General features: G+C 35.7%; 1 protein-coding gene across 4 annotated transcripts in view; it reads right to left on the bottom strand.

Moving 5' to 3' along the window:
- KALRN (kalirin RhoGEF kinase) overlaps positions 1-24,587 on the bottom strand; it is a gene marked incomplete at its 5' end in the record, with an annotated part of 564,822 nt that overhangs the window by 281,057 nt on the left and 259,178 nt on the right. For all 4 annotated transcript variants that reach the window (XM_081316371.1, XM_081316370.1, XM_081316372.1 and 1 more), the window contains 2 exons: positions 12,280-12,394; positions 21,738-21,812. In XM_081316371.1, coding sequence (XP_081172497.1) covers positions 12,280-12,394; positions 21,738-21,812 — 190 coding nt within the window. The remainder of the gene's footprint in view (positions 1-12,279; positions 12,395-21,737; positions 21,813-24,587) is intronic.

Here is a 24,587-nt window from a genome sequence, read left to right as displayed (position 1 = left end):
TTTTAGCCAAAAACTCATAGTAACAATTAACTAAATATTGTACTAAATAGTGTAACTACCAACTATCAAGACATTTAATTATTTTCACATGTGGAAGCAAATCAGATTACATCATTTCAAATAAAAAAAATACATTTACTACAATAGTTTTAATTTACTTAATTTTTTATACATGTGCATTGCCAAATCATGAACTGATATAGGACACCAGATATACAGCTATCAGTTTAATAACATTTTTTTTCGATACTTTGAAAACATTTTTATATGCAGCCTTTAATGTGTATCAAATCAACAAAATTTGCACCTTTTTTTTACAAAAATATATTACATGTATTATACTTTATGATCACCAAGAAGTTGCTTGAAATTAAGCCAGGGCAGCACTTTAGATTACAATATTTTGCCAAATCAACAATCTGTTCCTTAAATAAGTCCCTTGATTCTTTTTTTTTTAAATGGGCTTTGATGCAGTTACACTGTCTCCGAAAAGTAAGCCACAATTCTTCAGTTCATTTTTACTATCTTCTGTTATTATTTTCACAATCTTGGATATCCCTTAGCATCAGTAAAATATCTGTGGGCGTTTTCTCTACTGAGGACAAATAAAAGAAGACAAATATGGAAGTTTTTGTATCATGTGTTTCAATGATGGAATTCAAATATGTGAACAACCAGTTCTCTCTGTGGATGCCGCTTCCGGAAGTCCGTTCTGGGCAACAAAAAATTAGCTACGGGTTCTGCAAAACTGGTGTGACCCGGCTGAATCCCACCACTGATGTGTTTCCATTATACACAGAGAAAGGGAAAACTACTGAGGGAGCCAATAGGTTAGTGGAAAATCAATTAGATTGAACCAGGTTTTGTTGTCATATAAACATTAATGTTAAGAGAGTTTCTTGCACTTATTAAGGTCTAAAGTAACTTCCTCCCCTCCATAAACCTTGCCATCTAAATAGTTTACCAGAGTAAGAATTAACTATCCCTGTCACTTCCAACTAAAGACAGAGTCCTACAAAGGCACTGAAAAAGAAAATGGCTGCTGCTCGGTTCACAGGCTCACCAGAGATCATGCACAGTCCAGTTATTCCATAAACTTGAGACATGTATGTCACACTGGCATAACCAGAAAAGTTGTCTAAGAATCATGTTCTAGTTTTAGTCTAAATATTGTAGTCTAAATAGTTTACCTTAAACTTTGCCCACAACAACAGAAAGCTGAATGACTGAATATAAGTTTGGCTCTTCAAAATATATTACTCTTCTTTCCTTCTTTCCTTCCCTCCCCCCTTCCTTCCCTCCTTCCCTTCCTTTCCCTTCCCTTCCCTTCCCTTCCCTTCCCTTCCCTTCCCTTCCCTTCTTTCTTGTATTTATATCAATCAGGAACAGTGGCACAGATTGTATTCCCCCAATATTTTATCTTTTCAACATACCTGTGAGTAGGTTAGACTGGCTATTATAATGAAGAACATTTAAAACCAGCTTAAAAATATGTATTAGTTCATGCATCAGGCTTCCTTTTGAATAGTAAAGTAACATTAAGCTATGAGGCAATATAAAGGGAAACTTTATTAAATAAAATGTATAATATGCAATGCATGTCCAAGGCACAATGATTATGCTTCAGTATTAGAGTTTCTAACATCTAAATATAAAAAGTAATCAACTAGTAAATTTTGACTGATAAATGTGAGGCATCTAAGTCCTTCACTTTCAACCTAAAAATAATTAAATGATTCTCACTATATGCTGCAAAGTATATAGTATATAACTGAGTGTAACTGAGTAATAAATTGTCTGCTAACCATATAAACCAAAAGTGCATGAAAAACGGTTATACTAAAGATACTTTGGCAAAAATGAAATGTGCTAACTTTAAAAAGTAACAAATTCATTGTCACATAAGTGTTTATGTATCACAATATATTTTATCAGATTATAAATTTATCACTCATGAACAATACTTCTTTAATTGGGATAGTCTGTAATCTTAACGGAATAACAGAGTTGGAAGGGAACTTGGAGGTCTTCTAGTCCAACCCACTGCTTAAGCAGGAGATCCTATACCATTTCATATAAATGGTTCTCCAATCTTTTCTTTAAAACCTCCAGTGTTGGAGCACCCACAACTTTTAGAGGCAAGCCATTCCACTGATTAACTGTTTCACTGTCAGGAAATTTATCCTTAGTTCTAGGTTGCTTCTCTCCTTGATTAGTTTCCATCCATTGCTTCCATTGCATCCATTGCTTTGGAGCAGGTGTCTTCAAACTTGGCCCTTTTATGACTTGTGGACTTCAACTCCCAGAATGGCTGAGCAATTCTGGGAGTTGAAGTCCACAAGTCATAAAAGGACCAGGTTTGAAGACCCCTGCTTTAAAGAACAGGTTGACTCCCTTCTTTGTGGCAGACACTTAGATATTGGAAGACTGCTATCATGTCACCCCTATTCCTTCTTTCCATTAAACTAGACATACACAATTCCTGCAACCATTTTTCATATTTTTAGCCTCCAGTCCCCTACTCATCTTTGTTGCTCTCCTCTGCACTCTTCCTAGAGTCTCAACCTAGCAGTAGAGCATATATTATACATTCATGATCATAACCTGAATGCTCCACTTTAGCTAAAGGAGGACAGGTAGTAGAGTTGGAAAAACCTCATTTGATATCACTGATAATTATTGGAATGCTCATTTATTTAGAATATGATCCATATTATTGCATATTATGTATCAACATATGCAATAATCTCTGTAACAAAAATATGGGTAAGTCCTCAACATATGATCACAGTTAGCACCTGAATTTCCATTGTACTTGCAATCATCAAATCAGACCCAATTTTATGATAATTTTTTCAATGATAGTTAAGTGAATTTCAAAGCCAATCCAGCTTTCCCAACAGACAATTTTTTTGCCAGAAATCAGCAAAAAAGGTAGCAAAACGTGATTAAATGGACACTGCAACCAGTCATAAGTCTGTTGTAAAGGTAAAGGTTCCCCCGCACATGCTTGCTAGTCGTTTCCGACTCTAGGGGCCGGTGCTCATCTCCGTTTCAAAGCCGAAGAGCCAGTGCTTGTCCAAGGACGTCTCTGTGGTCATGTGGCCGGCTTGACTAGATGCCAAAGGCGCACAGAATGCTGTTACCTTCCCACCGGAGTGTTCCCTATTTTTCTACTTGCATTTTTACGTGCTTTCGAACTGCTAGGTTGGCAGAAGCTGGGATGAGTAACAGGCGCTCACTCTGTTATGTGGCACTCGAGATTCAACCCGCCAAACTGCTGACCTTCTGATTGACAAGCTTAGTGTCCTAACCCACTGAGCCACCGCATCCCTTAAGTCTGTTGAAAAGCACCCAAATTGTGATCACATGGCCATGGGAGTGGTATGATGGTTACAAATGTGAGTACAGGCCATAAATAATTTTTTCCAAGGCCATCATAACTTTGAACTGCCATTGAATAAATAGTCATAAGTTGAGGACTACATCAGTATACTATTTATAGTCATAGTTTACTGGAAGAGATGGATCAATGATTCTAACCAGTAAGAATCTTCTTAAATATTAGATATAAATTATTGGTTATATTATCACTGGAATTTCCAATTAGATATAGGCCTTGCAATTCTTTCATTCATACTCAATGTTGTATTTTGACTGGCCATATAACCACAGCCATCAATTTATGAAAGGGCAAGATTTTATGCAGGGCATCTTTAACATTATCTGATGTCCTCAAAATTCCAAATGTTCCCATTGGTCAAAATGGTTGGGAATTCCATTATATCATGTTCTGACACTTCTCCTATTAAATCAAACCACAACTTTAGTTGGTCAACTATAGAGCATTTCAAATTCCATCCTAACTGTACAATAGTTTTTCTTTATATAAGTTGCTTCATTTAAGACAATCGATAAATCACTTTGCAAATGCCAATAAATTCAATGATGCTAAAACATCTCAATTATTAGAGAGGATATTTTCAAGTACTGCATGGAGCAGAATTCTCATAAAAATTAATGTATTGGAACTAGCTTGTTTATTAAAAAACATAAATCAAACCAACCCAAAACAAGAATGAAATGCTTTCCATACAAAAATTTTTTGTAATTAAATTGCAAAGAGATTAATGATATATATTTATCTAAATATATAATTAAACCTCATAAACCAAATTAACATTTCTTATACAAGCCCAAAAAGTTTAATAAATTAATAAATAAACAGGATGTCCCAAATTAAGCAGTAAATTCCACTCTGAAGTCTGCCATATAAAAAGAAGAGAGGAATTAGGCTATTTAATCAACCAATAAATTGGAAATAATATTTTAATTCAGCTTTTCATTGTAAAAAAAAAACCAAAAATAATTTAGACATCAGCTATACCTTCTTAAATCTTTGTCTTAGTTCCTTTCCAGTGATGATAACAGTTATGAAGACAATGCAAGCTTGGATCTTAGAAATCAAATGCCTACTTACATCAGAATAAGCCATAATAAACTATTAGATTTAGTTCTGATTAAATATATAATTACATCAAAGACTTCAAGAAATATAGCAAACATTTTCAGTTTAGAAAACTAAAGTTGCTCTGAGTAGACAGAGCAAGGTGTGTTTGTATATGTGTTTATGTCTTTTTCTGTGCGTGCAGACATAGAAACACTGAGGTAAGTTAATTTTCCTTTCTGTCTTCCATTAGCTATCTCAAGATAGAAATTCCTACTGCTATCAACACCATTGGATACAACTAAATATTCAACAATGCACTGTAATGTGTATAAAGATTCTATCAATGATCCTGCCAAACTGGATTTTATTGTTTGTTTTTTAACTCAAATATGGTTTGGTTTTTACCTGAAAAGAAGACGACTCCAGATTTAATTGAATTCCATTAAATCCAATGTATAAACATAAAAAACATCTGGAGCAAATTCCAGCTTCTCCATGGGGTCAACTTAGGCTGGCCAATGTCAGCTAAAATCAATGTCGAAGTTTCTTTTTCCAGGTGAATGTGCGCATGTGTCATCTTTGTGTGTAAATACATTTGTGTTTGTATATATACTAGCAAAGACTACCCTGTAAAAAGGTTAGTGTAGGATTAAAAAAAGAGAAGGATTTGAAAATATTTCAAAATAAAATATCCCCCATTTTTAAAATATCAACTGTTTTAATTACACATACCTACTTTTCTTTTACTTGTACGGTATAGTGAAATGCTCAAATGCACACTTTCCGCTCCTTTCTTCCACTAGGAATAGCAAAAATGAAGAAGAAGAAAAAAGGGGGGAAATGGGGTAAAAGTAGGATGCTGCAATAGGAAGGAAAAAAAACAACAACAAAAAAGCAATCTGGAAAAATCTGGATGGGTGGAAATGGGGAAAAGGTAACTGGCCAGGAAAGAAAGAAATCTACTCCTAATATAACTAACAGGATATAAGATGTTTGTTAATAACAAATGCCTCGCATTTTTCTAATCTGATAGGTAGATAAATAGGTAGGTAGGCAGACACACACTATGCCTCCGATCAAAGAATGTCGATTGGTGGCCCCTAGGGGGAGGGCGTTCTCTGTGGGCACGCCAGACCTGTGGAACCGCTTGCCGGTCGAGCTCCGGATGGCCCCCGACCTTCGCTCCTTCCGGCGTGATCTAAAAACTTATTTATTTGAGCAATCCGGCCTGGTTTGATGGGTTAGGGGTTGGGGTTTTAACTTGGTTTCTTAATTATTGTATATATCGGGCATAATATTTAATTGTTTTTTAACTTTTGTATTTCGTTTCTAATATTTATTGCCCTGTACACCGCCCTGAGTCCTTCGGGAGAAGGGCGGTATAAAAATTTAATAAATAAATAAATAAATAATTTTTATATATATTTATATATGCCATTTTTCAAAGCATATATAAGAGAAAATCAAGTCATTTACTTAAGAGAAAATCAAGTAACATATTAAATGGTTAGACTTGGATAAATATTTGTGATCATCACCTATGTTAAAAAAACCCCTAGGTCTTAAATTTCTAATCGTGCAATCCTTGCGAGCTACAGTTACATCTAAAGGGGCAGTTTTACGGCTACCTTATCAAGCACGAGATTCCGTGGATATTTGATATTTATTTGTGAAAGTTTGATCTGCTACCCTCCCAGTCTAAAGCCCATTAATTATCCAACACTGAGTATCATCAGGAGGAATAAAGGATGCTGAGAGGCCAAGCTGGGTGTTGTTAAAAGTCAAATGAAAGTACAAGGCAAAAACAAAACCTTAAGGAAACTCAATCTGAAGAACAGCTGCCATATATATGTATATATAAACTAGGTGATATACATCTCAGTGTCCAAAAATCTGTTCCCTGTGTCCACTTAAGCCTTCATTGGTATTCAATTTCAACCCCTTTCCACTGAATAGATAGGAACTTTTTTCTATTCCAACAGAAACTAGGACAACAAAGTTACTTTTTTTATTTTGGAAACTTTTCAATGGTTGAGGTTTATAATAGAAGCACAGACACAAAAGAGGTTTTCCCATTGTGGAAGTCGGAAGGGATTCACCTCTATCTATAAATATTAAACAGAAACAGAACATTATTAATATTTCTGTCTTCCAGACCAATTATGAAACAAAGCATGAACATTTAGAGAAGCAAGAGCAGAGAGAACTGGAGAGAATAGGTAGAACCTCCACAGAGGTTGAATTGAGTTTAGTCCAACTTGGATTTCCCTGGCTAGCTGTCAGCTCTGCAGGCCAAACTTCAAAGGCATGTTTTTGTAGAAGGATTTGTAAGGGTCCCACACGTATTATTGAACTTTGCCTGCTGACTCCTTTTGCTAAAATCATTTTCCTGGCAGCCCTCAGGGCAGTCTTAAGCAGAGACTGACAGTTGCATTTTGCTGTTATCTTTCAAAGCAAATTTGCATTGCTGAATTTCTGCCTTCTGCTTTTGCGTTTCTCTCAGTATTGCTGGAATTCTAACTGCTCAGAACTAAAGTGCCCCTTTTGATTTTCCCCAGATAAAATTGGGATAGATATATATTTTTTTCCAGGACTGGCAAAAAAGAAGAAGGACTGTACACCAATTATAACACTTTTCAATCTGCCTGAGCTTCCAGCTGCAGGACTTGGGTACAGCTAAACTAAAGAAAAGAAGAAATAGGGGTGAGATGATAGCAGTATTCCAGTATTTGAGAGGCTGCCACAAAGAAGAGGGGGTCAGACTATTCTCTAAAGCCCCAGAGAGCGGGACAAGAAACAATGGAAGGAAACTAATCAAGGAGAGAAGCAACCTGGAATTAAGGAGAAACTTCCTGACAGTGAGGACAATTAACCAGTGGAACAGCTTGCCTTCAGAAATCGTGGGCACTCCATCACTGGAGGTTTTTAAGAAGAGATTAGACAGTCACTTGTCTGAGATGGTATAGGCTCTCCTGTTTGAGCAGGGGGCTAGACTAGAAGACCTCCAAGATCCCTTCCAGCTCTATTCTATTCTATTCTATTCTATTCTATTCTATTCTATTCTATTCTATTCTATTCTATTCTATTCTATTCTATTCTATTCTATTCTATTATTCTATTCTATTCTATTCTATTCTATTCTATTCTATTCTATTCTATTCTATTCTATTCTATTCTATTCTATTCTATTCTATTCTATTCTATTCTATTCTATTCTAGTCCTATCTGCTGGGGGAGACTCTCTGTGTAATATCATCTGCCTGCTTGCATGAGAAAATGGTTGGGATGAGTTTGCCTGTCCAGTTGAGTACCAAATATATCTACCTAAGTTGGGCCTGACATCCAAATATAGATTAGTTTGCTCTACTGTATTCACTGTAGCTACCTATGGTTGTGAAAGTTGGACCTCAAACAAACAAGACAGGAAGAAAATCAACTTGTTTGAGCTGTGGTGGTGGTGAAGGCTTCTGTGTATTCTTTGAACAGCACAGGTGACTAACAAGGAAGTACTAGAGCGCATTAACATCAGACATGTCACTAGAAGGCAAAATCACAAAATTGTGTCTCACGTACTTTGGCCACGTCATGCAGAGGAATTCACTGGAGAAAGCAATTATGTTGAGTAGAGTTAGCAGCAAAAGGAAATCAGCCCACCAAAGTACACAGTGGCTGGATGCCATCAAAGCTGACACCAGCCAGAGCATAGGACAACTCAAAGAAGATCAGAAGATGTGGAGAGACGTGGCCCATGGAAACACCAAGAGTCACACATGACTGAACAGATAACATCATCATCAAGTTGGGCACTTAGGGCAGATGAGGGATTCTGTGGGCAGATGCATGCTATGAAGCACAGCAGGTGGCAAGGATCCTATACTCCATAGTGGAACTCCTACCTAGGGAGAAAAAGTATTGGGAATAACCAGTAATTTTTTTTCTAAAAAAAAAAAAGGTGCCGGAACTCTCATCTTGGCGGGCACAGGAAGCAGGGGTGGGGGGGCGGCGCTGCTGCGGTCATGGGTGCGAGGGGTGTTGGTGGCGGGATGCCCCCTGGGGCCGGAGCCAGCACAGTTGGTGCTGTGGGAGCAGCAGGGCCTGCTCTATACGGTGGCGCTGCACGGTGCAGGTGGCAGAGGCGGTGAGGGCCAGGCGATGCAGAAAAAAGCCCTGCTTTTATGTTTTAATCTTATGATTTTAAAGAGATTGTAAGTTGCCCCAAACCTTGCCATGTGGATTTGCTACAAATATTATGTAATTGGTAAATAAAGGTAGAACATATGTTAAATATACATCAAATGATAATATGCTTCCCTACAAAGTCAATTCTTGCTCAATGACAGACCAAGGAGTTAACTCGGAAAGACAAGAGGAAAATCTAGAAGAGATCTGTGCAACTTGTAGAAGGGAAAGGCCCACACTGATAAATTAAAAATCTTTGTGGTCTGCAAAGGAATGCTGGTGGGCTAATCAATGATTTGGTGACTAGAGGAGCATCTACAGTGTTGGAGTTTGTGGTCATGGTAAGCCATGGAGGCACTAGGCAACGTGACTTTCAGGGCAGTGGTGGTGATTTTATTACTTTTTTTTAAAAAAAAGTCTGCTCTGTCCAAGGGTGCTTGGTAGGCTGCATGTACAGGCCTGGTCTAGAATTTATTTTGGAGCATTCAACTATCTAGAGCAGGCATGTCAAACTCATTTTGTTTGAGGCAACTTCTTATAAAAGAATTGCCATTAATTTGTTTTAATAAAATAATTTAAATCAATTTTTCACTTGATTTCAAATTAAATGAATTATATTGGTTGACAATGAGATTTTTTTTAGTACAATTGCCAAATGCAATAAACTGGTTTTAGGTATACAGTATGTGTGCACTAATTATTTCAACACCAATACATTTTAACAACATATTCTATTTGTAAATGAATGCAAATGCAAATTATACAATTTTTTGTGCAAAAATAAAACAAAATAACAGATTTAAGAGCTGTTATCATTAGTTATCCTTAGATAAAAATAATTCCATCATCCAAAACTTTGTTATACTGTGGCAGAGATATTAACATAGGAAATAGATTATTTTGTTATCTAATTTTACCTTCCGAAAGACAGAAGCAGATGAAAAATGTGAGGTTCTTTCCTGTTGGCTTTTTTGAATTAGCTGTTTTACATTCTAAAAGTTTAGTTCCTAAAGAAGTAATCCTGTAAATAATTTTAATGTCCTCTTCTAGTGTAGGCTCTTTTATGACTCAAGGACTTCAACTCCCAGAATTCCTGAGCCAGCATGGCTCAGCTTGGAAACCTCTCCCTTTCCCCTCAGCATGGCTGGCTCAGGATTTCTGGGAGTTGAAGTCCACGAGTCATAAAAAAGGGCCAAGATTGCCTAGCAGTAGGCTTTCAGAGGGAGCTTTTTTTTGTTTATTTTGAAAAAAAAAAGTTGCCGGAACACCATTCTGAGCATTCTATGAGAAAAAAAAGCCCTGAGAATAACCTATAGAAGCAACTTGGGGGGGGCGCGAAAGCCCTAATAAGCAGGTATATACATAGAATGAAGGCTATTGCTAAGCACATTGTGCTTTAGATTGTAAGCCACCCTGAGTCTTCGGAGAAGGGCAGGATATAAATGGGATTTTTAAAAAAAAACTTGTGACCTTCCCTGCCAGCTTTCCCATTGACTTTGCCTGGGGAAAGCAAGTAGGGAAGATTGCAAATGACAGTCATGTGACTGTGGGCTACTGCAATTGCCATAAGAGCAAGTCAGTTGCCAAACACTCCAATCACAATCACATGACTGTGGAGGTGGTGCGACAGCTGGAGGGTCAAGGACCACTCATTCAGTGCTATTTTTATAACTTTGAACTAGTGGTTACAATCCAAGAACCACTTGTATATCAGCCTTATCCGGTAAACCAAGCAGGAAATATGACCCAATAAACTCATTCTACTTTATTGTTAAAATACATTAACAAAGCTCTTGTAAATCTAAAAGTACAACTCTCCACCTTCATACCCCCAAAATTAGAGGGGTGTCTTCTGAGCCCTTGCCCCACTCATCATCCACCCATGAGCCATACTGCCCCTTATCTGACAACTTCTATTCCCTCCATCTCCCAAGCGCTTTCCCATATACCATTATACTGTATGTTTGGTCAAGTTTTCAGGAAAGTGAGTAAATTTTGAATTTCATAGCTACTGCTATCAGAAACCTCATGGTTTGTATTTGTAATTTAAATACTGTAAAATTTTTAATTTATTATCTTCAATTATTGAGCTCAACTCCTATCTTTTCCCCCATTCATATATATTCATACACACATACATACGTATGTATGTATCTATGTATGTATATACCTTGCTTATACAATAGTTTAAGCTGCCAACCTTGGGCTATAATAAATAAATAACAATTACAAAATATATATTTTTTCTTTTTTTTACAGTTTACCAGTCCATGTGCAGTGGGTAAATCCCAGTGCAAAATACACACACTTCAGAGACAATTGGATAATCACATTCCTTTTTCACTATCGATTGTTCTCCCACAGAAAGCAAAAAATACAAATTGAAAATTGTAGCAAATTAAATTTGTATGTCAATTTTTAAAATTAATTTAATTGCCTTAGCAATCTGAAAGACAGGTAGATGATGAATTTTGAAGCAGAGCTAACACAGAAATATAGAAGTTGGAGCGTTCTGTCCATAAATAATAAATAATATATGATAGTTCTTGAAATCCACTTTTTTCCAGTACTTGATTTCAAAATAATAAATATTACTACATTATTATGTTTCTCTTTCAAGTATTAAATTAAAAGCCTTATTGTTTGGCTGCAAAGTCTAAGTATCATGATTGTTTTAGAATGGTGAGCTATTAAATAGTATAGTTTTTAAAAAATACTTTATAAAAGCTGCTCTGAGAATTTCATTATAGGGTAATAAATGTTACAAGAAACAACAAAGTAATGCTTGAAATAAACTAAAATCCACTATTTTTTTTCTACATACAAGCATGCTTGGGTTGGTATCAAATATGCCATTGTGCATTTATTGATAAATGTAGCTAATTCAGAGTTTTTATTCAAGGCAGATTTTTATTATCCACAGACAGAGAGTTCAAAAACTATACCGAACGTTGGGAAAATTCCCTCCCCCCACAAATCTATTTCCTCATCTTTCCTTCACTATCCTTCATACACAAAATAAATCAGGCAGCACAATACAGTGTTAGACCATAATAAAGCCCTGTTCAGACAAAGTGGTTCCTGATTTTCAGTTGAGAAGGTACTGATGAGGGGATAGCCACATGGGCTACTGATTTATTATTTTACCAGGAAACCCAAATTAATGTGAATTATATATAACACGTATTAGATATAACTCCTTATGATAACAATTGTAATATATATTATGATGAGCTTTTGTTCTCAGGACATTAATCCTTTCAAAGAGACACCAGTGATGATGTTTAAGTGACAGCAAAACTACTGCGATTCAGTTCCCATTATAGGCCCATTTCATATCACAAATGGCACAGTGATTTGCCTTTCATTTCCATCCATTTGCATAACGTACCTGCAAAATGAAAAATAGACAGTCTGCCCAATACTAATAAAAGAATTCCATGGACTCTACTGAAAACCAATTTACACAGAAAGCTATCTCTATTCATTGTCTGCCATGGGCTATGTCCCTTTGCCCCATTCCATTCTGACTTGGCTGAATAAGATGGAAAGGGAATGAGCACAAAAGAAGAATTTCTTTTTCCCACACCAATATGTACCAAAGGTTTTCCAAGAACACGTCAAGGCCTTTTTTTAAAAAAAACTTTTACCTTGGTACACTAGCCAAGTAAGTCACAAGTTTCCGAAGATCTTCCTGCCTTATTCTGTCATGATTGCTGCGTGCTGGAAAAGTCAGGATGGGACCTCCTCGTTTATCACGGCCGCCTGTAACAAAACAAACAATGGCTAGAAAATTAATCAGGAAGCACATTACATCATGTGAGCCAAAGGAAGACGGAAATGACCAAACTGCAGCTTCTTTGTAAAGATCTCCTCTCATTTTTTACCACTTGAGTCATTAGGCCAGCTCTCTGGTTTATTGTATACTACTAACACCTCAACTAGAAACTGGCATTGTTAAAAAAAGTAAGCAATAAAAATGGTGATTATTCTGCATTTTCAAAGAGATGGATTTTTCAAAAGTTTAGGAGTGCCCACTAACGGCATTGGTTAGCAAGTACAAATTTCAAACTCTCCAGGTAGATAGATAGAAGATAGATAGATAGATAGATAGATAGATAGATAGATAGATAGATAGATAGATAGATAGATAGATAGATAGATAGATATAGACAGACAGACGAGAGATGAGAGTGATGGAGGGATACATGGAGAGATGGATGGATGGATGGATGGACAATTGGGCATTTTTTTAATATATTTGATTTTTAAATGACAATCAATGCTATTAAATCTAAAGGCAAGAACTAGTCTAGCAAAACTGAAATTGACTTTTCCCTATGATGATTTGTGAAAAATCACATGAAAACTGAATCCGGGGGGGGGGGGAATATACTTTTCAAAAATACCAAAAATACCAGATGTTGGTTGCTTTGAATCAACATTTAGAGAACTGAGAGCAGAGATCAAAACACTTATAAATTTTAAAAAATGAACACAAGTAACATTACTCTCATTTTTGAATTAGTTTTATGACTTTTTTCAAGGAATGTGTACTAGATATAATATATAACTGTAATATATATTATGATGAGTTTTTGGATTCAGGTCATTATTCCTTTCAAGAAGACATCACTTAACTAGTCATGGTTAAGTGACAGCAGAACAGCAGAACAACTACTATGATTCAGTTCACATTATAGGCCCATTTCATATCACAAATGGCACAGTGATGAAAGGATTAAAATTTAATTATATTTCAACCTTAAGGAGACTTTTTATAAAATGATGTAATGTTGGTACTTGTCACCAGAGAAATTGTCTAGAATATATAATGGTATTTCAAATTTTTGCTGGAAACGTGAACAACATGAAGGATATTTTATCATGTTTGGTGGACATGTAAAAGCCAACAAATTTTGGATGCAGATACATACATTAATCTAGAATAAAATCAGAGGCTTTTATTTTGGGACTAATGAACAGGTAAAGAAAAAAGGCATAAAACTTTATTAACTGCACCAAGAATAAATTATATACTCAAATATCACAAAATTTGATACTATGCACAATGGAAGAATGGTTGGTGAAGATGATGAAACCTGCAGACATGTTTAAATTAACTTCTTTGATTAGAGAAAACATGAAATCTACATTCATGACTGATGGAACTTTATAGACTTTTTGCATGAAACAGAAGAAGATGCACTTATGACTTGTGGTTTTAGTGATTAGAAAAAGATTGGATAATAGAAAAAAGTGAGGTTTTTTTTGTAATCATAGAGTAAGAGATAACTTTATAATCACATTTGTATTTGCTGCAAAGGAAATCAGAAGCTTCTTTCTATTTCTTATCTCTTTTTTTGCCCTTTTTCCCTTTTCTCTTGCTTTCTTTGTTCTCTTAAATTTGTATTAGTTTTTGTTAGTCGTTATGTTCTCTTTAAAACATAACTTTTATCCCCCCCAAAATGGCAGTGATTTACCATTAATTTCTAGCCATTTGGACAATATAATTGCAAAATGATTGCAAAATTAGAAGTAGAGAGTTTGTCCAATGCTAATAAAAATCCCATGAACATGCTGAAAACCAATTTACACAGAAAGCCAGCCCTATTCATGGTCTGCCATGCTGTTTATTGTAAATATAATTTAGCCCTCAAACTTTGGAAACCAGAAGTAAAATCTTTCTTAATAAAGAGATTTGTAGGAACCTGAAAGGTAATGACCATATAACAGAATAATTTGACATACACAGTATTTAACAGGATAAGGTTAATTTAAAAACTTGCCATATATATTTTTTTTAAAGTACAATCTTTAGGTATACTTTATCTAAAGTTGAAGGTTATATTCATACTTCTGGCTTGGGCTGAACAACAAATCTCACCAGCTGGGTGAGCTTAATTGTTCACACATAATTAATGTATAATCTTCATAGCAATTTGTAGCTCTTTAATAAATAGTGAATCCATTTTGCCTTACCAATGAACCAAAGGAGTCTTAATATGCAAACTGAAGTTTTAGTAAGCTGGATAATAGAAATTATCCATGGAATAGAAATTATTACCGTGGAAAAGGCCAAAAACAGATGTCTGATATTTATATTTATCCTGATGTGCACTCATTCTTTCTGATTTCTTTACGAAATCCAATTCCTCAAATTTGTCACTCTGAACCTTAAATTCAAAATCTAAAATGGTGGTAGTTAAATGAACTAGGAAACCTTTCTTGGTTTACAAATATTAAATCTATAGATATACTATTCCCGGGGGAGGGGGGAATATCAGCTAATTTTTAGAAGACATAAAATTAACCTAATCCAATCTAAATAAATAACATTCAAAAGAAATGTTGAAGTATTTTCATTGGTGTACCATGGTCATGTATCAATTACTAATAGGAAAAAAGAAACAAATATGCTACTTTATTACCTATAGTTATTAAAGGGCAATACTACTGCTTTTTATTTAATTCCTCAAACAAGTTGGAAAAAATATTATGTTAATAAAGCAAGCAAAGCCATGCATGATTATTAGAGATACATATGAAGATTCTAAATCAAACTGAATTCTTGATAATTACATGGCTATGTCAACGTGGTTGGCAACCATGTAGGAGTAATTCCCCTTTTCCTTTTCCACAATTCTTTTTGAATTCCAGTCTAACTTGCAGCCCTGGTACTTTCTAATCTAATCTTCCCCATCCAAGTGGTAAAAAGGCCTTCATTCTTCTCAGAATGCTGACCACATCTCCCTTAACCTTCTCAACTCAATAGCACGGAACAAGATCCGCCACTAAGCATAGAATGAGTCTATTTCTGCTGCATATCATTTTTACTCCTATCCTTTCATAAATTCATTTAATCTTAAGGTAAAGGTAAAGGTTCCCCTGCACATGTGTGCTAGTCATTTCCGACTCTAGGGGCCGGTGCTCATCTCCGTTTCAAAGCTGAAGAGCCAGCGCTTGTCCGAGGACGTCTCCGTGGTCATGTGGCCGGCATGACTAGATGCCAAAGGCGCACAGAATGTTGTTACCTTCCCACCGTAGTGGTCCCTATTTTTCTACTTGCATTTTTACGTGCTTTTGAACTGCTAGGTTGGCAGAAGCTGGGATGAGTAACAGGCACTCACTCTGCTACGCGGCACTCGGGATTCGACCCGCCAAACTGCCGATCTTCTGATCGACAAGCTCAGCGTCCTAACCCAAGTAATCTGACTTTTAAACCTATTCAAAAATATGTATTTCTGAATGCAATTTGAGAACTAAAAGATAATGCACATCGATTCACAAATTAGTCTGATAGATAATTCTTGAGCATTGCTAAGTCTAGATTTCACAACTAGCCAGTTAAATAAGTGCTCTTGTCAAGTGTCGGCATGAACTCAGAGTGATCTACAAAAAAAAGAAAAGAAAAAAGAAAAGAAAAAAAGAAAAGAAAAGAAAAGAAAGATATAGTATTAATTTGCCTAGTGCTTGGATACCAAACCAGTAACTTCTATAACTTATTAAATTTTAAAAACAAAATAAAAACCCAAAATCTTCCTTTAGTAATAAGCCAGAGTTTAAAGCAGCTTTCCTCTATGTAAACAGCAGGTACAGAGTGATCCAACTCTTCACATTCAGCTCTTGGTACAGACCGACCTTCCTTAACCAGCAAATTGTTTTTACAATCTAAGAACAGAAAGAACTGTAAAATTAGCTTGAGGGATACTTTAAAATGTTTAAAATATTCTTGGGAATGTAGATATAGCAGAATGCAAAAAGAATGGCCTTTCGTGGAGCAACCATAGGTATTATTCTATTTTAGATCGTCGACCTTTTCCAAGTAAAAACATTTTCTTTTTTGTACCAAGTGAACACTTTTTTTACGCAAGGACAAGGGCTGGCGTGAATGTCAGCAAATGTCATTAACAAACAATTGAATTGGAATGTAACTTCTCTGTCCCTGAGAACGGCTTCCAAATGCAATTGGTATTATTTTCTTCTTTTTATATATTACAACAGCAGCACATTGCATTTCCTTCCTCTTGGCTCTCGTTTTTTTTTCCTTATTAACAATCTCCTTCTAAATATTTCCACAAACAGATGCAGCGGTCAAAGCCAAATTTTTGCATCCATCGGCTAACATTCACACAGAGTAATTTCCTAGCACATATCTTTCAAAACGGCTATTAGCCTTCATACTAATAGTTGTATCTTGTATGAGTGGAAAATTTGTGATCCTTCAGATATTACTAAGCCGCCATGTGACATATGCTTGCTGGGGCTATTTAGATACAGTGTCATCAATGTGCAGTGAAGTTGTGAAGAGTAATGTAAGATCAGGACAGGCTGCATACTGTATCTGCCTGGGGAAGGAGAGGCAGAAATGTGTAAAACAGTGCAAGTTGAACTGTTTTGACCTTGTCATAGATGTTTTGCGTGTTCAAAGTTCAAACAAGAACTAGGATTCAAGACCATTCAGAAACTACAGCTGCTCCTAAATGCAGCAGTACAAGTAGGTACTTAAAACCTTAAGACATCAGTATAATATTCCTAATAATAATATTTCCCTGGCTACTGATGGGCTTCTGGGTGCAATTCAAGATGCTGATGCTCACTATTAAGACCCTGCATGGCACAGAACCCGGATACTTGCAGGTCTCCAGTTATTCTTAACCTGTCTGCAAAATTCAACAGAGTTGCTGATTTGGGCCCATATATTAAACAGTGTCATCTTATGGAACTCAGGAGGTATCCCTCTGGAGGTCCCAAGCCTGCTGTTCTTTTAAAAACCTCCCAAACCTGGATCTTCCTCCAGACAATGGACCAGGATGGTATATGAGCTCATTATAATTATGTAGTAAAATAATATAAAGTAATATGCTGTCCCTGGGGTAGTGTATTTTATTTTTTTGTACAGTCTACTTTTCATATTGTAATTTTTTAACCTTTTCTATCTGCCCAGAGTTGCTTGGTAATAGGCAGCCATGTACAGTAAATTGAATAAATAGATAAATAAGAATCAGAGCCAGAACAAAACACAACAGCCTTGAATGGTATCATGGGCATGCTAATTGCTCTAACCATGGACGTTGGGCTGATTACTGACTCCTAAATGAAAAACCTAATGGTTTTTTTCTAGCTAAGATTGCAGAGCATCAACATTTGATCCAGTCATATTCAGAATTCAGAACATTCAAGCCATTTCAAGAGTCTCAAGTTGAAACACAGCCAACTTGAAAGGTTTAAGTGAGGTTGCTCTGTTTGAAACTCAAAACAAAACATGTAGGTGGGTATATATTGTTGCTGAATATACTTCAGCTTTCATAATAATGGATATAAATTAATTATTAATAATTTATTTATCAGATTTATATAGCCACTCATCTTACAAACGTGATTCTGAGAGGGGCACAATTGATAGTCATTTAAAACATGCAACAGTTAAAAACAATTAGACACAAGTACAGTTAAATTAAAATAAAATAAAAAATAAAACTGCAGGAGAATGAATTAGCATTTTACATAAAGGTAGTTATCGACTTACCATCATTTCTTTAGCAACCATTCAAAGCTATGATGATGCTGGAGCCAATGTGCCTTTGAATATGTATATATTCATATATGGATAAAAACCTTTTTTAAAATGGACTTTGTTATTATATATGTTGACTGCAGAGAGAATTCCATATGTACACAAATTGGAAAGATCTGTCAATTCCCACAATGGAAGAATGGATGGAAAATTTAATGGAGCTGACAGAAATGGCAAAATCAACTGTTTTAATTAAAGACAAAAAATGTATCCAGTTTTCTTTCCATTTGAAAACCAACTTTGTATTTGAGGACTACCTGTAAGAGTAACAGTCTTGGCGACTTCCCATTTCTCTGGCATCCTTAAGGCTGCTGAAGGAAACAAGTTTTCAGGGATTTGCTAAATGCCAATAAGGTCGAGGCTACTCTCACTTTAGCAAAATCATGCTCTAAAAGGAGGGTATTACAGCAGGAAAAAATAATTTTAATTTAATAATTAAATTAGATACAATGGTAACTGGAGACCTACAAAGATTCTGTGCCATGCGGGGCTTTAAAAGTGAGCACCAGCATCTTGAACTGTATCTAGAAGTATTGATATTCTGAGTTGGTATAAATGTTATATTCCTACCATAGCGATGTCAGAATTCCTTTCCAATAACCAAACTGAAAGTGAACAAACCAAGAAAACAGGTTTCTTTAAGCTTGACTACTTAGACGTATTAAAGAATGGTCAAGGTTTTAAAACAACACTTTTGCTTTTAAATATGAATATAAATGTACATTCAAATTTAATATCTAACTTTTTTTCTCAGACATTTTTGAGGGAGGGGGGGAATGTAGTTTGTCCATTCTGAAATGTAAGCTGGCTTGCACCTGGATTATCTGGACCCAACAGCTACCACACTTCTTATCAGTTTTAAAAAGATAGCAGCAAAGGACAGAAGGCCAAATCTTCTAAGAAGGAAGACTTTGAAGAAAATCAAAAGTGTGAAATCAAAGCACAGATAAAGGAAGGCACTTGAAAGTAAGTACCTATATATATGAAAGGAAAGAGAGAGCTCATGTGATTTGGGTGGAAAAGGAGAAGCAAAATTCATTTTTGAGCTCAGGCTTTTTGCAGAGATATGCAGGACAGACTATAAGGAACAACAACAGATTAGGAACAATGCTCCTCAGGCACCAAATAAATCATAAAGATACATTTCCAAAAAAAGCCACTGGTAATTGTTGCCTGTTATTGAGAGGCAGTATAGCTGGCAAGATTGCTATTGAATTTGCTGTGTTAGAAGTGATTGCCTTTTCATGCAGAGACAAAGAAGCAACACAATTGGACAAGAGAAGTCTCAAGTGTCTTCTCTACCATCTTTTTAAAAAGAGGACTTGATGGTAACTCTTTCAGCTTCTGCGAGTTCAGGCTATATTATCTTTAGTAACGATTTACCCTAGGACAGCATAAAATCTCCTTTCCCAACCAAAAACCCATTTACACTTCAGAACAAAAGATGCAGTATTTTAAATAACTAACTCCAAAAGAAAGTCACCTAATGCAGTTTGCTTTTTTCCAAGTCTGTTACAAATCACAGAAGTAAAATTATCATTTTTTTTACCAGGATCTCTAATAAGAGCACGGCTACCAATTGAGCAATACACGAAGGACATGGGAATGGCAATTACATGAATCTTGCTTACATGAAGCATGACCGATATCTATTAAACTTGAGCATCACTCTATTTTACCATTTTAGGTCAGTGGTCAAGGTAATTCATATAGCTTTTAAGTAGGCAATATCCAGAAGCAAGATATTGGATATTGGATCATACATGGAAAGCGTAGGATTGGATATAAATTCATAAAGCACATATACATATGTAAAAATATTCATCTTTTTATTTGTAATTAATGTATTTGAACATTCAGTTCAGTGTTGTCTCCAAAGGCATGAACTTGGAATAGTCTACAATGATTTGTCTATTCACCTTCTGGCAAAAAATACAGCATACCCATGTTAATGTGGAAATAAGTCTCATTATTTATGCAATTATTACACGCATCATTCAGTCAATCATTCAATTTCTACGACTGCCCTTCTCATCTAAGTGACTCTCGGCTCACAAAATTTACAATGTATTAAAATTACCTCTTGCTTTTCCACTTCAAAATGGATAATAATTAAACACAAAATAGAATGACAGACAATTAAAGCAGAAAAGCAAATAAATAATTAGGAATGTAAGCAACAACTATCAGTAAAAGCCCATTTGAACAAAAGCCAGTTGGGATAAAAACATATTTACTTGCTGCAAGGAGAACAATTAAGATGAACTTTCCCAGCCTTATTTTATCTGCAAATTTCAGAACCTCAATGGAAACAGCAAATGTCCCTCTGGGGAATAAAGAAGGCTACTACTGAGAATCTTAAATCTCAAGCAGGCTAAGAGAGAAAGAATATAATATGTCAAATAACCTACTCACAAGTCATGTCAGTTTTATAAATCATAACTCACACTTTGAATTATGCCTGGAAACTATTTTCACTTCTTATTCACACTATAATTAAAGGTGTGAGAGTTTGATCATCTTCTGTATTTGATCACCCAACAATGGGGATAATGTGTCTTTAAGACATTTTGGTTTTTGTTCAAGAATCAGCATTTACTTGCCTGTTTAATTTTTATTATCTTGCCCCACTGGAATCCCGTCTTCTGATCTGACTTTTTGACACTTACCCCTTACTTTTTGGTTACGTTATTTCTAATTTTCAACTATTCAAAACAGAAGGAAGTTTATCTTACAGATATAATGTGAGAGTGTTATGCAGTTTTCAATATGTTGCTGTTTTCTTATTGAACTACAGCCCAACCATTTTATTTTAATTTAGCATTGGAACCAAATCTGAGGTTTGCAGAAATTCTAATTAATTTTAGCTGTATGTAGAACCATATGTCATCATGCTAAATTACAGAGAAATACAAAAGTCATTGCACAAGTTTAAAACAACTAATTATGTTTAATCCAATAACCAAATAAGAAATAGCATGTAGATTGTAATTTAATGTCAGTTTAGGAAGATATATTCTATTCTTCTCCTCATTTTGCTTGACAGTAGGGTAGATAACCAGAGATCTACTAGATGTTTTGAATGACAGTTGTCCTATATATTGCTTCTGACCAATCTTGGGCTAATGAAAGTTGAAATACAAAAAATATTTTGGATTCAACAAACAGGATTTTTGTTTGAATCTTACAGTAAGTAATGATGGCAAAGACTGAACATTAGACATTATTCATTTAATCCATATGTATCATTTCACAGAGAAATTCTTCTCAAGGAGGCAAGGAATAAAGGAAAGAAATTAAAAACAGAGTTTAAAATGTCATTAAAATACATCAGTACAACATGGCTTAATAGTTACCCTTAGGATTCTGCTTGTTAAAACATTTAAATCCAATCAATAAACTATTGTTTCTTAACATCTTGTGAAACTCAGAAACAAAACCATTAGGTATTACTCTTTATTTCTATACTTTTCTAATTTTTGGTAGCATTAATTAAACTTCAGAATGGAAATGAAAAGACTGTGAACTTACCTGAAACAAAGGCCACCTTTTCCTTTAGTATGGGAAGAACATCAGCAGCTTTCAACCCATCATTGCGGAAAGATCCTGCAAAAAAAAATGAAGGAAAGAAAAAAAAGAGCAATATTCAGTTAAAAGGTATTGACTTCTGACCTTTTTATTTCATCTATCAAATTAATAGAAAGTGAATTTCTACAGTTTGGGGTTGAAAAGATGCGATGACCTACAAATTTGACCCATTGCAATTTTCTTCTAAAGAAAAACCTACCATTTTATCCATGAAGCATTCTGTATGATCAGACTACAGTATAGAATTTAGTGCATTTGTTTTTTCATTTTCCATCCTACTGTTACAGTATCTAGACTGAAATATAAGCAGTAGAGAACGACGATGCCTTCAGTTCAAGACTGATTCCTGGTGATTGTATCCGCGCAATTTTATTACCAGGAAGTGGCAGATCATTCTTCTCTAAGTTTTTTTTTTAAAAAAAATCACTCAAATTTAAAACTCTGATGATATCTCATTCAAGGTTAATCCTGGTTAACTTCTAAAATCAGTAAAAGTCCATTAGGTGTTGTCCATCTGCTGAGGTGGCATGATGGCAGCTTCATTAAAAAAATTAAAACAATTTCAAAAATATAAAATTATAGATTAAAGTTACTAGCGGTCGCTAGGATTTCTCCAAATGCATGCTTTCATATCAACTCACTGAAACTACAGATTTGAGAATATGAGAGATAAACCTTAAGCCTATGCATAACATCCATCAAAATGCTGTTCTCCCTTTAATATCCATATTCTACAGCTATTAAGTTGGGTTTGCAGGGAAGCAAGGAATGTATGTAGGTAAGTGCTCTATGCAGGAAGACTGGCCTGCCTGTATCCTGTGTGAAAAACAAAGATTAGGGATCAAATCACTTCTTTTTGGGAACTATCTGAATTTCATTCCCCGAAGAGCTTCTTTGGACCATATCACCTAGCTTCAGTGTGTTCTCACTGCAGTATAGGTAGTCCTCAACGTACGACCACAATTGAGCTCAAAATTTCTGTGGTTAAGTGATACATTTGTTAAGTGAGTTTTGCCTCCTTTTATGACCTTTTTTGCCCCAGTTGTTAAGTGAATCACTGCAGTTGATAAATTAGTAACTCGGCTGTTAAGTGAATCTGGCTTCCCCATTGACTTTGCTTGTCAGAAGGTCACAAAAGGTGATCACGTGACCTTGGGAACAGCAAGTCATAAATATGATTCAGTTGCCAAGAATCTGAATTTTGATCACATGATCGTGGGGACGCTGCAAAGATTGTAACTGTGAAAAATGGTTATAAGTCACTTTTTCCAGTGCTGTTGTAACTTTGAACAGTCACTAAATGAACTGTTGCATGTCGAGGACTGCCTGTACAAGTAGATGATTGCTTAAATGCTACAAATAAGAACTATGGTTTACGATTTTTAACATTTCAAACATGATCATCAAAAGTAAGTAAAAAGCCATATGGTAGTTACTACTGATTGGGCCTTGCCGGCTTCCTCTTCATTCATTCTTAAATAGCAATTAGACCAATAAATCATCACTTTATCCTCCCTATAAACCCCAATGAAGTTCAGGTTTCCTGTCTTTCCCAAACAAGATGCATGTCTGCTTTCTGCCAAGGTGCATGAGTCATTTCTAGGCTGACTTGAGGCAGCTCAGCTGTTGCTTAAGAGTTGAGGGAGGACAAAATTTTGGTTGCCATGGTACAGTGCGGAGTGAATGCAATTCACGTTCCCCCTACACAATAATGACTATTCAGCTGAAATTCCACCTACACCATCAGGACAACAACAGTTATGGCAGACAAAGGAACCTATAATTTCCTAGCCCCAAAGCTAAGCAATGCTGGGCAGAAGATATGCCACTGGATTAGAAGCCATTTTTGTTCACTAGCCTGTAATGAAGTCTTTTCATTTCAAGAGTTCCCCAACAGTAGCTAACCTCTGCTTATTTTCTGTGTATAAAGAGAAGTATTACTGAAGGCCAGCAGAGAAAGTTGGGGGGGGGGGGGAAATCACATTCTTCCCAAATATGCTTGCCCTATGTTTATACAATTCCTTTAAAAAAGATACATTTTTCCACAATTTTTAAAGCTATGTATAAGTTGTCCTCAACTTACAACAGATCATTTAGTGACCGTTCGAAGTTGCAATGGCACTGAAAAAAGTGACTTATGACCATTATTCACACTTAGGACTGTTGCAGTAGCCCATGGTCACATGATCGAAAGTCAGATGCTTGGTATCTAGTTCATACTTGTGACCATTGCAGTGTCCCAGGGTCATGTGACCACCTTTTGCGACCTTCAGACAAGCAAAGCCAATGGGGAAGCCAGATTCATTTAACAACCGTATTACTAATTTAACAACTGCAACGATTTACTTAATAACTGTGGCAAGAAAAGTTGTAAAATGGATCAAAACTCACTTAACCAAAGCAACATACATTTTGGGCTCCATTACGGTCATAAGTCAAGGACTACCCGCAAAAGCAGATACAAAGCCGCTAGCTCTGCAGTGGAAACTACATCCCATTTCATACTAAATTTGTCAAATTGCCGTGAGTATCTGAAATGTTCATAATTGTGGTTTTCATGTCAAACCTCTGCATTTCCCCCCCTTTTTCTTAATTATTACACAGTATCACTTGGAGCTCTAAAAGATGGGCTCTTAACACCAATTCCTTGAGATTTCTTTTTTTAAAAAAACACAAGCCAATTCCTTGTGGAAAAAGCATTATGTAGGAGAAACACACACATTCAAAGGGCATCAGCAGACTAATGTGATCCATTTACTGAGTTCACTGAGTAAATGGAGCAATATCAAAAAT

Source organism: Vipera berus (assembly GCF_964194415.1).
Source record: "Vipera berus genome assembly, chromosome: 1".
In the NCBI taxonomy this organism is placed as follows: Eukaryota; Metazoa; Chordata; class Lepidosauria; order Squamata; family Viperidae; genus Vipera; species Vipera berus.
The sequence above is the reverse complement of the archived record's forward strand: the minus strand, read 5'-3'. Positions and strand labels throughout refer to the sequence as shown.